The sequence below is a fragment of the Anomaloglossus baeobatrachus genome, chromosome 4 (genome assembly GCF_048569485.1).
Source record: "Anomaloglossus baeobatrachus isolate aAnoBae1 chromosome 4, aAnoBae1.hap1, whole genome shotgun sequence".
Classification (NCBI taxonomy): Eukaryota; Metazoa; Chordata; class Amphibia; order Anura; family Aromobatidae; genus Anomaloglossus; species Anomaloglossus baeobatrachus.
The window spans coordinates 109258951-109277426 of NC_134356.1; the positions used below are offsets into that span (position 1 = coordinate 109258951).

The 18476-nt window shown below is 40.3% G+C and overlaps 1 protein-coding gene across 1 annotated transcript in view; it reads right to left on the minus strand.

The window, feature by feature from the left end:
* Positions 1-17076, minus strand: part of KCNIP1 (potassium voltage-gated channel interacting protein 1) — a 916677-nt gene extending 899601 nt beyond the window's left edge. The window contains exon 1 of the mRNA XM_075342297.1: positions 16726-17076. Within this exon, the coding sequence (XP_075198412.1) occupies positions 16726-16813 (88 nt within the window). The 5' untranslated portion in view covers positions 16814-17076. The remainder of the gene's footprint in view (positions 1-16725) is intronic.
* Positions 17077-18476: the final 1400 nt, after the last annotated feature.

Here is an 18476-nt window from a genome sequence, read left to right on the forward strand (position 1 = left end):
ATGTGTCTCACATAGCGAGATCGCTAGCGAGGTCTCTGTTGCGTCACAAAATCTTTGACGTTTCAGCGATCTTGGTAACGACATCGCTTTGTGTGACATTATCAACTGATAAGTAGTATGCAAAATATCAATAATTTTTTAAACATGGTGCCAGCCTTCTCTTTGTTTCTGAAACTTAGGCCTGATTCTATACCAATTTTGCACTATGCAGGGCAAAAAGGGAGAGTAATGGAACAAGTTATTGATAAGATATTTCATATTTTCATTTAATTAATAAATGTAAAACCAAGGATGTGCTTTCTAAACTCATGAGAGAATGCAAAACAAAGATTGTTAAAAGTGCATCCCTACTAACAAATCAGTTTAAAAGATCCAGCAAGAATGAATCTCATACTGTTAGGGGCCCTAATACAAGCATGACGGGTTAAATGTTTTGCCTTTGCTGGCTCAGGTCATCTTGCCAGGTACTGCAAATTGTTAGGGACTACAAAATAGAGGAAATAATGCTCTGTTAACTGTTTTAAATGTGGTCACTTTGGACATATTGCAAAAAATTGTCAAGAAGTCTAGCAGTATTGTGATGGAAAATAGGCTTTTACACAGACAGAATGGCCATATAAGCTTTTTCTCTAAGGCTAATATGTCCTAGAATGAGCAGAAAGGTTGAAATGATCAAATACAACCAGGGAGGAAATAGTAAGTTTGAACCTTTTGTAAAACCTTGAATTAAACTTTGTATATCTAGGTGCAAGAGAATTTCCAGCAGGTCTGTGCTGTTTCTTTATGGATATGGTACTTTATGTAATCGGCTGTTTTGTCTAATTAGATTGTTTCCCTTTACAGTTGTTTACTAGGTTTGTTTGTTCTTTTGCAATGTAATTGCTAGATTTGGAAGACTCAGACAAGTGTCAGAAAAGTATAATCTGAAGGTTTTTTGTGAATTCAATATAATAGAAGTTAAGTTCTTAGTATGTAGGTTGTTTTCTATTAAACGTCCTGTGAAGTGAATGAGGTTTACTAGCTTGTATTCAATAGTAGCACAGATCTCAGAGAAAAAGGTGTGTGGCAGAGCAGAAAATGTACAGTATATTGCTTTGTCACCTCTAAGTTTCAAGGCAAGTTTATATCTATCTGTCTCTTTTACTGTCTTTCTCTGTCTGTCTCTCCATCTCTTTTACTGTCTCTCTGTCTCTCATTCCCGATCTGCCTCTATCTCTTTCCCTGTCTATCTTTCTCCCTGTCTGCATGTCTGTCTCTTTCCCTGTCTATTTTTGTCTATGTCTGTCTCTTTGTGTCTATCTGTGTCTGTCTGTCTTTGTCTGTCTGTCTCTGCCTGTCTCTGTCTGTTTCTTTCCTTGTCTGTCTCTGTCTGTCTCTTTCCCTGTCTGTCTCTTTGTCTGTCTGTCTCTTTCCCTGGGCTGGATTGTGACACGCCAACATTTTTTCTAAAGTTCTGGCTTCATTGTGGCTCCCAGATCCATTGACTTTAATGGAGGCAGGGTTTTTTTGGAAAATAAGTGTAAAGTGTGGAGTTAAAATTTCCCCTCAAAACATACTCTATGACGTTCCCAGAGTCAAATGGGGCGTCTATGCATAATTACGTGATTGTACATGCAACGATGCGGATTCCTTCAGCGGACACGCACACACATGCACACACACACACACACACACACACACACACAGCTTTAAATAATAGAAGATATATATATATATATATATATATATATATATATATATATATATATATATACAGTTAGGTCCAGAAATATTTGGACAGTGACACAAGTTTTGTTATTTTAGCTGTTTACAAAAACATGTTCAGAAATACAATTATATATATAATATGGGATGAAAGTGCACACTCCCAGCTGCAATATGAGAGTTTTCACATCCAAATCGGAGAAAGGGTTTAGGAATCATAGCTCTGTAATGCATAGCCTACTCTTTTTCAAGGGACCAAAAGTAATTGGACAAGGGACTCTAAGGGCTACAATTAACTCTGAAGGCGTCTCCCTTGTTAACCTGTAATCAATGAAGTAGTTAAAAGGTCTGGGGTTGATTACAGGTGTGTGGTTTTGCATTTGGAAGCTGTTGCTGTGACCAGACAACATGCGGTCTAAGGAACTCTCAATTGAGGTGAAGCAGAACATCCTGAGGCTGAAAAAAAAAACCAAATCCATCAGAGAGATAGCAGACATGCTTGGAGTAGCAAAATCAACAGTCGGGTACATTCTGAGAAAAAAGGAATTGACTGGTGAGCTTGGGAACTCAAAAAGGCCTGGGTGTCCACGGATGACAACAGTGGTGGATGATCGCCGCATACTTTCTTTGGTGAAGAAAAACCCGTTCACAACATCAACTGAAGTCCAGAACACTCTCAGTGAAGTAGGTGTATCTGTCTCTAAGTCAACAGTAAAGAGAAGACTCCATGAAATTAAATACAAAGGGTTCACATCTAGATGCAAACCATTCATCAATTCCAAAAATAGACAGGCCAGAGTTAAATTTGCTGAAAAACACCTCATGAAGCCAGCTCAGTTCTGGAAAAGTATTCTATGGACAGATGAGACAAAGATCAACCTGTACCAGAATGATGGGAAGAAAAAAGTTTGGAGAAGAAAGGGAACGGCACATGATCCAAGGCACACCACATCCTCTGTAAAACATGGTGGAGGCAACGTGATGGCATGGGCATGCATGGCTTTCAATGGCACTGGGTCACTTGTGTTTATTGATGACATAATAGCAGACAAGAGTAGCCGGATGAATTCTGAAGTGTACCGGGATATACTTTCAGCCCAGATTCAGCCAAATGCCGCAAAGTTGATCGGACGGCGCTTCATAGTACAAATGGACAATGACCCCAAGCATACAGCCAAAGCTACCCAGGAGTTCATGAGTGCAAAAAAGTGGAACATTCTGCAATGGCCAAGTCAATCACCAGATCTTAACCCAATTGAGCATGCATTTGACTTGCTCAAATCCAGACTTAAGACGGAAAGACCCACAAACAAGCAAGACCTGAAGGCTGCGGCTGTAAAGGCCTAGCAAAGCATTAAGAAGGAGGAAACCCAGCGTTTGGTGATGTCCATGGGTTCCAGACTTAAGGCAGTGATTGCCTCCAAAGGATTCGCAACAAAATATTGAAAATAAAAATATGTTGTTTGGGTTTGGTTTATTTGTCCAATTACTTTTGACCTCCTAAAATGTGGAGTGTTTGTAAAGAAATGTGTACAATTCCTACAATTTCTATCAGATATTTTTGTTCAAACCTTCAAATTAAACGTTACAATCTGCACTTGAATTCTGTTGTAGAGGTTTCATTTCAAATCCAATGTGGTGGCATGCAGAGCCCAACTCGCGAAAATTGTGTAACTGTCCAAATATTTCTGGACCTAACTGTATATATATATATATATATATATATATATATATATATATATATTAGACATGCCCCCTCTAAATACTCATGAATGGGCATACATGCAAATATATATCTATATACATGTACATTTTGGAGGACTTCTTTCTAAATATTGAAGTTAGTCCCCCTATAACATCTATCATAGTACAACCATAATGCATGAATCACTTGTGACGACTCAGCATTTGGCCACAAGTGTAAGGCGTGAACTGTTCTTATTTAGATCAACCGTATGAAAGCTTTGTTAATTCAAGAGTAGTCATTATCTGCTGCCAAACTGATCAGAACCCTATTGTTTGTAAATGTGTATTCCCTCAGCATTTCTGTCTATATTTTTCAGAAGAAAATTATGAAGTCAGATTGAACTTGCACCGAATGAGTGAGCAGCAATCTGCACCAATCTTGTAAGAGAACTGAGTGGTATAAAAAGGGCCTTGCTTCTGTTACTAGAGAGATATTCCACATAACCTCAGCCGAAGAGCTATGGTTCCAGCTGTGTGGAATCACAGAAATGCTTCAAGATTCTACAGATTTCGGCTCAGGATCCACAGTTCCAGCTGAAAGTTCACAGAACTGCTTCACTGCTCAACATTGAGCCCATAAATTCACTAGGAGAACACAGGTTGGGATTATTTGGTTGCCTGGCTACATATCTTGCTGTGCTTGCCCAACTTCCTAAGCTTGCCACTATCTCTTTTCAGTAAGTGCCCACCAAAAAGTGGGGTACTGCTGGGCTGGGATAGTTGGCTCTTGAAACCCTGAAGTCACAAAAATTCTACTCTTTGACGGGCTAGCGGAAGGGTGGGACTCGGTCATATGTACCATCTTGTGTTCTTGCTGGGAATATACACAATTTTTTTGCCTGTTGGTGAACCAATAAACTCTTATCAATGCGTGGTTCCCTCACCCTGTGTTGTCTGAGTAGTGTTTTGCCCATGGGGAAGGAGTGTGAGTGTTTAGTGGGCTGAGCCCTGGTCCTTGTGGTCTTTCTAAAGACAGCCAAAGACCCTTGTGTTTCCACAGCACTTTGTCCTAGAAGAACAAATTTTTACTTCTGATCTCAAGTGTTCGTATCAACTGGATCAACATCCCAAACAAGAATTGTATGCATTTTAATGAGTACATATTAATGAGTAACTAAATTTATCACAACTTATTACTTACATAAGGTGTACACTTTTCTGCTTTTTTATTTTTTCTAGAAAAAAATGTTTGTATAAAATATAAGAAAAAAAGAGAAGCAACTGCAGCTTTTTCCAACAAAGTGGCCTTTCATTGACCAGCGGTCTTGATGTTGAACAGCAGTGTAGTCAATTCCACTTAATATTGTATCATGAAACATAAAGAAAACCACTATTTAAAAATGAAAAGGAGTCATCTATCCAGTTTGATATAAAATGAATCTTCACACAATCAGAAGAAACACATACATATATTTGCTGTCAGGACAGCTTTGAAGACAGTTCAATCCTTATATTAGTTTTTGTTAACAGTCGGGGGTTATGTTCAGAGTGATAAGGGTAAATGGTTCATTGAAATCAGCAGCAGGGTTTCTCCATTTACTGCTACAACAGTGCTGTGTAGAATATAAACAATTGGCGCTTGTCTGCTCTGCAATGGAATCCTATCATCACTGCTGACTCCTATGTATCATAGAGTCCTATCATCACTGCTGACTCTTCTGTACCATAATACGATTTCAGCAATTTCCTTACAGGCCATATTGATTGTCCTACAGATGTTCTGCCGGAGAAGACTATTTGGCTACAACATTGCTTACAGAAATATTTTTCTTCTTAAAATAACTGATACTTACAATAGTAGCAAAAAGTGCTTTTCAGTCTCCTCCAGCCCTTCTTATCAGACCTGAAACAATCAATGTATCTAAGCACAGATTTTACGCTTTTTGATTGAACAGTGTTAAATAAATTCCCTATGTCTTTCACATATACTACTACTATTAACCTATTTACTTATTATAGGGCACATGCTCATTTTGTGGGATTTTTTGTGGGTTTTATCTGTGTAATACCCAGTTTGAACGTGCTTCTATTATTGCACGTACGCCAACTTATGCTGCTGCTCTTTCTAGTTTTTCTGTATTTTTTGGACTGTGTACAAATACGGGCATGATCTCCCTCTCTCTGAGCTAGGCATTTCATCTATTTAGCTTCCCATGGACAGGTGGCTACAGTTGGGCCCTGTCCTTCTCTGCCCTTATTCACAGTAAGATTTTAATACTAGAGCAGGAACCTTCCGACTGGGCACATCTTGTCATGGTGGGATGGCTTTTACAGTTTTCAATCAAACAATGTTAACCCTAGAACGCGCAAGCATAACAATCTACCATAGAAAACAAATGACCTAGCAGGCCTGCAAGGCCCCAGGTATGCGTTCTAGGGTTAACCAAGTACCCTATGTTATTTACATACACTACTACTATTAACCCATTCACTTATTTTAGGGTATATGCTTATTTTGTGCTTTTCTCTTGGGTTTTATCGGTAAAATACCTGGTTTGCTTCTATTATTGCAGTTAAAAGAAAAAAAAACGTTTTGGTACTGTTTTAGCCAATTGAAAAATGATTGATTGCTCTGAGTGAGAGAAGCAAAATTATAATCTTGTAATTGTGATACCTTTTTAATGGCTAACTAAAATAAAATGATGTTACCAAGTAAACTTTCAAGACTTCTCAGGTCTCTTCATCAGGCATAGTATAACAAATATCTGAAGAAACACAAATATATACACATACAGGGCAGAGGGATGGCATAATAAAGGGACATTTAAATAAACAAACACTGAGCTTAAAGGTCCAGTCACACTAAGCAACTTACCAGCGATCCCAACAACGATAGGGATCGCTGGTAAGTTGCTAGGAGGTTGCTGGTGAGATGTCACACTGCGACGCTCCAGCGATCCCACCAGCAACCTGACCTGGCAGGGATCGCTGGAGCGTGGCTACACGAGTTGCTGGTGAGCTCACCAGCAACTAGTGTCCAGCCACACGTGCAGAGAGCAGGGAGCAGCGCACACTGAGCGCTGGCTCCTTGCTCTCCTAGTTACAGCACACATCGGGTTAATTATCTGATGTGTGCTGCAGCTAATGTGCACAGAGCAGGGAGCAGCGCACAATGCTTAGCGCTGGCTCCTTGCTCTCCTAGCTACAGCACACATCGGGTTAATTAACCCGATGTGTCCTGCAGCTACATGTTTACAGAGCAGGAGCCGGCACTGACAGTGAGAGCGGCTGAGGCTGGTATCAAAGGTAAATATCGGGTAACCAAGGACAGGGCTTCTTGGTTACCCGATGTTTACATTGGTTACCAGCCTCTGCAGAAGCCAGCTCCTGCTGCCTGCACATTTAGTTGTTGCTGTCTCGCTGTCACACACAGCGATCTGTGCTTCACAGCAGGACAGCAACAACTAAAAAATGGCCCAGGACATTCAGCAACAACCAACGACCTCACAGCAGGGGCCAGGTTGTTGCTGGATGTCACACACAGCAACATCGCTAGCAACGTCACAAAAGTTGTTCGTTAGCAGCGATGTTGCTAGCGATGTTGCTTAGTGTGACGGGGCCTTAAGGCCCAGTCACACTAAACAACTTACCAGCGATCCCAACAACGATCCAACCTGATAGGGATCGCTGGTAAGTTGCTAGGAGGTTGCTGGTGAGATGTCACACTGCGACGCTCCAGCGATCCCACCAGCAACCTGACCTGGCAGGGATCGCTGGAGCGTGGCTACACGAGTTGCTGGTGAGCTCACCAGCAACCAGTGACCAGCCCCCAGCCAGCAGCGCCGCGTGGAAGATGCTGCGCTTGGTAACTAAGGTAAATATCGGGTAACCAACCCGATATTTACCTTGGTTACCAGCGCACGCAGCTACACGTGCAGAGAGCAGGGAGCAGCGCACACCGCTTAGCGCTGGCTCCCTGCTCTCCTAATTACAGCACACCTCGGGTTAATTACCCGATGTGTGCTGCAGCTACATGTGCACAGAGCAGGGAGCAGCGCACACCGCTTAGCGCTGGCTCCCTGCTCTCCTAATTACAGCACACATCGGGTTAATTACCCGATGTGTGCTGCAGCTACATGTGCACAGAGCAGGGAGCAGCACACACCGCTTAGCACTGGCTCCCTGCTCTCCTAGTTACAGTACACATCGGGTTAATTACCCGATGTGTGCTGCAGCTACATGTGCACAGAGCAGGGAGCAGCACACACTGCTTAGCGCTGGCTCCCTGCTCTCCTAGCTACAGCACACATCGGGTTAATTACCCGATGTGTGCTGCAGCTACATGTGCACAGAGCAGGGAGCAGCGCACAATGCTTAGCGCTGGCTCCCTGCTCTCCTAGCTACAGCACACATCGGGTTAATTAACCCGATGTGTCCTGCAGCTACATGTGCACAGAGCAGGAGCCGGCACTGACAGTGAGAGCGGCGGAGGCTGGTAACAAAGGTAAATATCGGGTAACCAAGGACAGGGCTTCTTGGTTACCCGATGTTTACTGTGGTTACCAGCCTCCGCAGAAGCCGGCTCCTGCTGACTGCACATTTAGTTGTTGCTGTCTCGCTGTCACACACAGCGATCTGTGCTTTACAGCGGGACAGCAACAACTAAAAAATGGCCCAGGACATTCAGCAACAACCAACGACCTCACAGCAGGGACCAAGTTGTTGCTGGATGTCACACTAAGCAACATCACTAGCAACATCGCTGTTACGTCACAAAAGTTGTTCGTTAGCAGCGATGTTGCTAGCGATGTTGCTTAGTGTGACGGGGCCTTTAGAAAGAGAATCCTTAATTAGCTTTGATTAGTGGTGTGAGTTTTATTGTCCCAATATACATGTAGGATCAGAGGTCTGGTGCCCTCACAGTCATTGGAACAGACTCCTCAGATTTTGTAGTGTCATAAACACTCCTGACAGGTTGAGTCCTGTGTGGACAGAATCAAACATTGTAGTGAATTTGCATTCCCAGACCCTTCGATAATTTTGTGATCTGAAGTTGCCTTTAATATTACAACTTTCGTGTGGTTTATGTTGTGTCCTAAGGTACAGAAATGTTTGGCCACAGGTAAATGGATTTTTTTTTTCTCTAATTGTGTGGCGGTGAGATCTCATTCTTGCTTTCAGTCTCTGTCCTGTTTCTCTGACATAAAGACCCTAAATAGGACATTTAGTGCATAGAATTAAGTACACCACATTGAAAGAGAAACATGTCTTAGGGGTCTCTATCCGGTCATTGGTCTCTACATGAGAGCAAGTTTTGCAGATTTTTACATTGTAAGGATAAGTTCCTCTTGGCGTTTCTGAGGGCATTGAGCCCTCATGATGATTCCTAAATTAGGAGGTTATTATTGCACATATACCAACTTATGCTCCAGCTCATTATTTTTAGTTTTTCTGCATTTTTGTACTCTGTACAAAGAAAGGCATGGTCTCCCTCTCTTTGAACTATGCATTTCATCAATTTAACTCCCATGGACAGGTGGGTGCAGTTGGGCCATGTCATTCTCTGCCCTTATTCACAATGATGTCACTGGCGAGGTTTTAATACTAGAGTAGGAACATCCCGATTGGGCACACTGTGTCGCAGTTGGATGGCTTCTGCGCTTTTTAATAGAACAGTGTTAACCAAGTTCCCCATATTATTTACTTGTACTATTATTTACCTATTTACTTACTATGGGGTATATGCTCATTTTTTATTTTTCTATTGGATTTTGCCTGTAAAATGGCCATAGGTTGAACGTGCTCCTATTATTGCACGTATACCAACTTACACCTTAGCTCATATTTATATTCCCGGATGTGCATTCTCTAATTAGTAAGTAAAGTCCCAACATATTATTTGTAGTGCTACATTTTTTACCATTGTCTTGACAGTATATTCAAAACACAATGTTTTTGGGAAACCATGCCACTTTTTCCCAAGCATGAAAGCACCACACAGTTCACAGTTCTTAACACAACCTTCAGATGTTAAGCCCGCTTTACACGCTGCAATGTATCTTACAATGCGTCGGCGGGGTCACGTCGTAAGTGACGCACATCCGGCATCGTAAGGTACATTGCAGTGTGTGACAGGTACGTGCGATTGCGATTGAACGTTAATACGTTCATCACATACACATCGTACCTGTCTCTAGAATTGCACGTTAGATTGTTCATCATACCCGGGGTAGCACACATTGCAGTGTGTGACACCCCGGGAACGATGAACAGATCTTACCAGCGTCCTGCGGCTCCCGGCCCACAATGCGGAAGGAAGGAGGTAGGCGGGATGTTTACGTTAGCTCCGCCCCTCTGCTTCTATTGGCCGGCTGCCGTGTGACGTCGCTGTGACGCCGAACGTCCCTTCCACTGCAGGAAGTGGACGTTTGCTGCCCACAGCGAGGTCGTTTGGACAGGTAAGTACATGTGACGGGGGTTACTCGTATGTGCGGCACATTCAACAAATTGAACGTGCCACACATACGATAGGGGCGTTGCAAATCGCATACGAAGTCGTATGCGAAATTGCAACGTGTAAAGCAGGCTTTACTTTGCTTGATAAAAGGGGCATGGAACTACCACAATGTTACATGCTGCCCAGATGGCAGTAAAAAAAACACCACAAGGATCTTGTCTTTGCCTTGTGATTTTTGACTTCCAGGAATGTAAGATGATATGAAGATCATAGCTTGCCATATGGACTTTTAAAAACCCAACACACATAATGATTAGCGATTGGAGTCCCATTGTGATCTGCAATCGTGACCCAACCATTTCCATAAATCCAATGATTAGCGATTGGAGTCCCATTGTGATCTGCAATCGTGACCCAACCATTGCCATAAATCCAAACTAAGTCCATGATGTATGCTTGTTTGCCCTCCACAGACCTCAATGTAAGTTGCTGAGTTGCAATTTCCTGTCTACAACCAAATCTCAGTGCTAAGACAAAAATACACCATGTAACAGACAAGTCTCTTTGCCTATTATGCATATTGGCAATATTCAAACTTCATTGAAATGAATGAAAATAAAAAGTTTATGACATGTTTGCTAGAAGTACTATAGTTTCAGGTATGTATGATATGCTGAGAAATGTTGACTATTTAGCTTCTTAAATGGAACCTGTCATGTCGGTTTTTTATATTAAATCACCCTTAATGTATATCACTAACATGGTTTTAAAAAAAATCCATACATTCATCTTAGAAAAAAAGACTTGATATGCTAAGGTGAATGCAGTACAGACCTTTGGTTTCAGTCATATGGGTGGAGCTTTTGCTGGGTTCAGTCACAGTCACTCAAGTTCAGGCATGATTCTTTTTTAACTTAGTCAAGCCCCCTGCATTGTAATTGATTTCCGTCATGGCAATCTCCTCTCTAATCCCACACTTGTTACAAATTGGGGCAGTTTAAAAAAAAAATGACATGACAGGTTCCATTTCAACTAAATAAAACAAACAAATAACAATTACTTTTAAAATGAAATATAAGAAGCAAACCTATGTCTAGAGTAGCTTATGAGATAGACTTGAGTAGTTTAAAAGGAGAAAGCTAGGAGACGTTGGGGCTAATTGTTGGAGAATGTGAGCCCGAACTCTACAGAATGGGCAAATGTTGCTGATGAGTAATGGTTCAATGCAATAGTAACTCACAGCTAGCAAATTAAGTCAGACAAGTGTTTATAAAGGACAAGTAATGGTTTAAAACCGATCGTCCCAATGATCAAATTGTTGGTGTAGTTGTTGATTAAGTGAACAATCTCCATTTACATTACACACTCTCCCAAAGATGATTGATATATTTTTGCTCACCTAAATGATTTTATGCATGATGAGTGAACATTTTTGGACACATCAATCTCTCGCTCAACATATTCACATTGCACAATTATCAATGGAGAGGATCTTCCTCCCTGATGAAGCAACAACACCCTGGCGAAACATGCGTTGGGGGGTCCTTGGGTCCTATTTTGGGGGCGTGTGATGGTGCAGGACTAATCCTGGATAAGAATTTGCACTTAGCACTTTAGGTAAAGTTTATCCCAAATTGCTTTTGATGTTGTACTATCTTTAGCACTTTGAAGCCTCTTATGCTATATTGATGTCACAGTACTTAGCAAATAGTCACCTTTTTGAAGAATACTAGGCATCCTTGTGCTATTTATTTCCCTCTACCTCATTTTGGGTATACTGTCCTACTTTATGTACACCATCCTTTCACTCTCATGTTTGGTACAATGATTTTATATGTAGTCTGTGTGTGATCATAATCTAATAAATAATTGTATTACTTTTGTACAATATACTCTCGTTCTCCTTTTCTTAGAATTATCAATGGGCTAATACCCTGAGAAACAAATGGAGTATCGGCAAAGGTAAATGCCCCATCAATCTCTTACTGTAAAAGATTTCTATGCTTCAGTATGACAACAGATCACACAAACAAAAATGGAGTTTCAAAGAGTTAGATACATTTATGTAAACTTATGGCTGATGTTTTTGTTTTTTTAAATTAACCCACCAAAATAACTAATAAATTGGGATTTACAGATTTATTACCTTCTACAGTGTGGTAATCAGTTATAACATTAACATAAAGTTAAATAACTGATTGTCTAGTAACAATGACACCTGTCAGAGGGGGAAATATATTAGGCAGCAAATGAACAGTTAGTTCTTCAAGTTATGTGTCGGAAGCAGGAAAAATTACCAAGCAGAAAAATATGGTCAACTTTATCAGAGCCACAGTTTTGGATAGTGAATTTGAAATGGGGTGCACCAAAATACTGCCAATAACAATCACGTGTGCCACATCATGCAGACAACAGAGTACATATAAAGAAGAAGGAAAAAGCTCCGCATGTAAATATGTGCACACCAGGAATTAGATATACCAATAAACCTTAAAATTATGAAACTTTATTAAATGCCAAACACAACAACAAGGTTAAAAACATTTAAAAGGACACAAAGAAGCCCCCTAAAGCCCCAATGTAGGATAGTTGCCATAAGCAATACCCATAATTATACAGTATACACCCCTTCAGCGAAAAATAGCAAAATGTAGCAGCAGAAAACAGATATATGCATATATGTCTCACAAGGGAGATGATAATGGTCTCAAATAACCACCATATAATAATGGAACATCACAATAGTTATGAAGTAAATCACCCTGAATAGGGGAACCCAATCCACTACAAAGTAGTATGAAGAAACTATTGTGTGGTTTGGTAGAGAGGCCACAGTCAGCCCAGGATCAGGAAATACTATACCCGAGGTGAGAACTCCCAGATTAGGGCATGCAGAGATTAATGTTACCCTTAACAAGGACAGAAGGCTGTAAGGAGGTCAATGGCAGTCTGGAGATGGAGGCTAGGTGACCCAACGCATGTCGCCATGCTCAGGTGGCTTCTTCAGGGGTCATTATTATATGGTGGTCATTTGTCATTACTTATGGCAACTATGTCCTATATTGGGGCTTTAGGGGGCTTATTTGCGTCATTTTAAATGTTTTTAACCTTGTTTGTTGTGTTTGGCATTTAATAAAGTGTCATAATTTTAAGGTTTATTGGTATAATTAATTCCTGCTGTGCACATGTTTATATGCAGAGATTTTTCCTTCTTTTTGATATACAGTTCTGGATAGATCACTAGTTCAGAGCATCTCTAAAAACAAAGACCGGAGACTAAGTGCCCAAGGTTCATTGATGCTATTCGGCAAGGATGGCACTATAGAACATTGAGTCTGACCCCACAAAAGAACTACTGCAAACACAATCTGATTGAAATGTTAATTGGCTTTTTTAGAGACTTCACCTCAACTGGTCAAAGCTTCTCTGAAGCAGCAATAGAGACCTAAACGATAATTGCCAGGGGGTTTCAATGTCCAGCTGATTGTTGTGTAACTCTAGGGGCGCTATGTGCTTAGATTTAGGCTACAATGTAGCAGAATGGAATAATTGTTTAGTTTAGAAGTAGATACATATGTTATTTGTTCATGTAATGAGTGGCGGCTTCCATACTAAGCTAAATACTGTATATGTCCTATGTTGTAAAAAATAGATTCTTACTCCTAATTTAAACAATCCTCATGCTGATAAGCAAACGTTATGTATATTGTGATCAAATTCTATAACCCAAAATCCACTTTGTGACAATCTTTTTTTTTTTTTTTTCTAAAAAAATCTCAACAGCACCCATAAAATGACAAGGAAGCCATACGTGGACTTACACAATTTGATCAAAATGTGAACTAAAAACCTCATATTCATTCCTCAAATTAGCTGTAACAGATCACTATGCGGTCTGTTTTTTTCCCTGTATTTCAGATGTGGTTAAACTTCCTCAATATATGCAAACTTGATCAATTATGGTGTCAGAATAGCGTGGGTACTATAAAACATTCTGTTTAATGCAGGTATATAAATCACAGGTCTGTCACTGTCTTGGATAAATGTATCTAACTGATACCGAGCTGCAGAGAATGACATTAAAAGTTTGTATAGTCAGTTCTAAAGATGAAAATATATTAGTTACTGTATATATGTGTAGCTGTATATGTTATTTGGGGTTGAAGTGACCCTAAGGACAAAAGCTGCTGATGAAGATTAACATCACAATTTTTCAATGCCAATTATATTAATAGTTATGATAGGTACACAAGTGAGAATTCGCTGATAATGGAATAAAGTACATAGATAAATTGCACACAATAATATAATACAGTTCATAGTATGATCCATTTCACTCAAAAATATAATACGCTACATAGTATGATAAATTGTACACATTAATATAATACAGTACATAGAATTATAAATTGCACACAATAGCTACTGTACATTTAGATTCCGTAAATGTATTACATATGTTCTATTTGTTTCAAGAAAATATATTAATTTCGATATTTTTAAAAAGTTCAATGAAACTTACAAATAAAGCTTTAAACACACTGGCAAGATCTTACTTTAAATGATGACTATTCAGCAAGCATCTCTTCTACAACTGTCTAGACGGAAATTGGAAGCCAAAAAAGCATATAGATTGATTATCTATTGGATGCATACAAAACTGCAGACTTAGTTTTCTTCAAATGAAATGTTGATTGCCATTCAGTTAAATTCACATTTGATGAGTTCAGTACAAAACATCATGTGAAGGTAAGGTTAAAGTTATACTAAGGTTAAAATACTTGGACAACCCCTTCTCATTCCCCATCTGCGCCCCAATAAAATAATAAAGCCTATACTCACCTTTAGTGTCGATGCGGTTCTAACGACGTCAGAACTTCAGTTCTCGGAGCCAAAGTGATATTGTGACGTGAGCACGTCTCCAATAATTGCTAGCTTCCTTCTTCCCGCCTTCGGATACAGGAGTAATTAACAGGAAGTGAGCCACAGCTGCAGCGCTCATTTCCTGTTTATTACTTAACTGTCCGATGACGGGAAGAAGGAAGCCAGCACGGAATGGTTGCGGGGCTTGCATGTCACGATGTCACTTGAGCTCTGGGATCGCAAGGTGTGACACCGTTAGGACCACACCGTCACCAGAGATGAGTATAGGCTTTATTATTTTTATGGGAGTGCTCAAGGGGAATGAGACGAAGTTGACCAAGTAGTGGATAATCTACCTAATTTACCTATCTAAAGTTTATTTTCCTCATTTTATGGGACTGCCATCAATATTATGTTTCAGATACAATTCAGGAGATTTCAGTTACATTAAGACAGTATTTTCAATTAAATATCAGTGAAACATTCTAGTTTGTATCTGTTTCCGGGAAACCCAGTGACAATATCAATCCTATATAGAAACTTGAGACTGCCTAATGTAGGCTTACCGAGAAGCAATGATTATCCAATAATGTCAATCTATACCATTTTAGTCTAATGAGACATTTTTACATATAAATACAATAACAAAACTGTAGAGACATCATTTTATAAGTAGCTGATTTGCATTTTGAAGATTTGGCAACAGCAGGTGGTCATACTCGTTGTCACCTCATTTTCTACAATATAAATGAACCAAAAAAAACATGCTGAATATAACTGTTAACTTGCTATAGCAAAACAAATCCCAGTTATGGCTCACATACATTTTGTATCACAGCGACCTGCAACGTGATACAGTTCATGACAATCAGCTGATAAAGTAGTTCACATGAAATTAGTACAACTATATGAAACGTACATTAATCTCAGTCGCCCAAAGTGTGAGCTGGCCACAAAATTCAATTCCAGAAGAAAAATGCCAAGATGTGTACTACTGCCAATAGTGATGAGCAACCACTACCGCGCTCGGGTACTTGGTATTCGTAAACAGCAGTTGGTGCTCAGATGGGTGCAACTCAAGTAATGAATGTGATTAGGGAGGAACTTGAGAGCATTTTTTGGATTTCGCCAAAAATGCTAAAGTTCCCCATGGACTTCAATTATACTTGAGTACTTAAGCCATGCCCATGTGAGCATACGAGTACTGAGCACCCCAGCATGGTAGTGCTCTCTCATGAGCTAGATACGAGTACCAAGCAACCTAGCAAGGTAGTGCTCTCTCATAAGCTAGATATGAGTACCGAACACCATAACATGGTAGTGCTCTCTCATAAGCTAGATATGAGTACCGAACACCCTAGCATGGTAGTGCTCTCTCATAAGCTAGATATGAGTACCGAACACCCTAGCATGGTAGTGTTCTCTCATGAGCTAGATACGAGTACTAAGCAACCTAGCATAGTAGTGCTCTCTCATAAACTAGATATGAGTACCGAACACCCTAGCATGGTAGTGCTCTCTCATAAGCTAGATAGGAGTACCGAACACTCTAGCATGGTAGTGCTCGCTTATGAACTAGATACGGGTATCGAGCACCCTAGCATGGTAGTACTTTCTCATAAGCTAGATACGAGTATCGAGCACCCGAGCATGGTAGTGCTCACTCATCACTAAGTCCAGTGTAAATCATATATTCACAAGAACATCTACCAAAAACTCATGCGAATGCTTTGAACACCTGAAGCCTAATGGTATGAATGCTTCTCAACACAAAGCCTAATAGTACAAATTGTAAAAGGACTTTCTCCATAGGAAAGCATACAAATCAAGAGAATATCTGAAGCAAAGCCAAATTTCTCCAGTTCTGAATGAACACAATTCCCAGTCAGTTCTCAGACACAGGACTGCAGCACATCTTGCTCTCCAGACCACAGCCAGAAAAAAGTCCCTGCTACACCTATACAATACCTGCATTACATAGAGCAGCCAGGAAAGTGAGTGAAGCCTTGTCTTACCTTTATGAAGAGTACCTGTCAGGAGCTTATAAATGGTCTGGATACAACGGAAAAGCCCATGCTTACATCTCCTGGAGCAGCCACTCATGATTCCTGCAGCTCAGAAATAAAAGATGCTTTCCACAACTTTTATACAGAGAGTTAACTCAAAAGATGATCACATAGAGCAGAGTCTTCCTCCAGGACTGAGAGGGTTCCTAATAAAAATGCTGTTTGATGTGCCGCTTAATCTGCAGATGTAGTTTCCTATATGGTATCCCCTGCTGGTAATTTGCCTAGATTGTATACAAGGAGTGCCACAATATCTGATCCCCGGTGTCTGTGCTGGTCCTGGATGGAAGTTAATAAATGCAAGCACTACAGGAGCATCAGTGGAGAGCAGAAGAGAGGGGAGGGAGGAGGATGTGTCTTCATAGGCAGTAGTAATGCAGCAATTAATGCAGGAGGCGTAAGGATGGGACTGGGGACCGCAGCACACAGACACTGTTATGTCATTATTATTACTATTACATCAGGCCATCCAGAAGCCTTTAACATGACATAGACTGGATACAGACACTGCTGCATTCGGAAGGGGAAAGCAGAACTGCAGCGATACTGTATGTTTCTACTTGTGTGCATAGTGATGATGGCTTTCTCAGGATTCAGGAGTCACATTTTCAAGCCTTACATGAGTTTATTGCACTGCATAATATAAGAATCTAAGATTGTAAATATTTAACATTTTACAGTCTTATTATATTCTAGAATTTAGTCTATCTATACTTTAATACCTATATACAGTTCCAGAATAATTTTTCTTTTTTGTGTTATTTGCTTATGGGGTAAGGTTTCTCCTTGTGGATAATGTTAAGCTGGTGTAGGGAGATTTATATGCAATGCAATGCTCCTTACGGAATATGCAAACAGCCTCTCCAGAATCGAAGAAGACAGGAACCCTTGTCCCACCTATTGGAGGCAGCAGACCTAAAAGTGAATATTGGTCCATTAAAAGGGTCTTGCCACATGACTTAGGATAAGAAGCCAAACCACAAACTCCATGTATCTACACTGAAAGTTGAAGACACTTTGCAATAGGGCTTTATGGGGTTGTCCACTTCAAAAAAATCTGTTAAAAAAAGTCAAGGAAACATGGCAGTAAATGTTTGGTGTCTGTGTAGATCACCCAAAATGAAACTAAAGGGGTTGTGTTAAGTTCTTAAATGGTTAAAAGTGAAAAGTGTTGTGAAAACCAGCAACTTTGCAGTTTAGTATATAGGATGTAGTGCTGGTAGCTTAAAGGGGTTGTCCTCTCTATGTGTCACTATGTGTCTACAGACTTGTGAATCCTCTCATCGCACACACTGTGCATTGTGATGATTCTCCTGTGTCAGAGTCAGGAACAGCAGTCACGTGGCCACAATATGAATTTTCTTGGCCAAAATCTGACTAGATGCTTAATGCAAGACTACTGCCATTCCGAGCTCTGACACCAGAGAATCTTCACAGCGCACAGTGTATTCAATGTGAGGATTCACAAGTTTGCAGTCACATAGAGTGACACAGAGTGACTGAAGATTTCTCATTTTAGACCGAACAACTCCTTTTAAGACCTGTGTTCATCAATACTTGTCATACACAACAGGGTATATCAAAATAAATATAACCTGAGGATAGGCCATTAGTGTTAAAGTTGTGGACAACCACTTCAAGTTTGCTAGATCACTGTTTTAGCCAGCTTCAGTGCAGTGAATCAGATGCTGCAGAAGAAA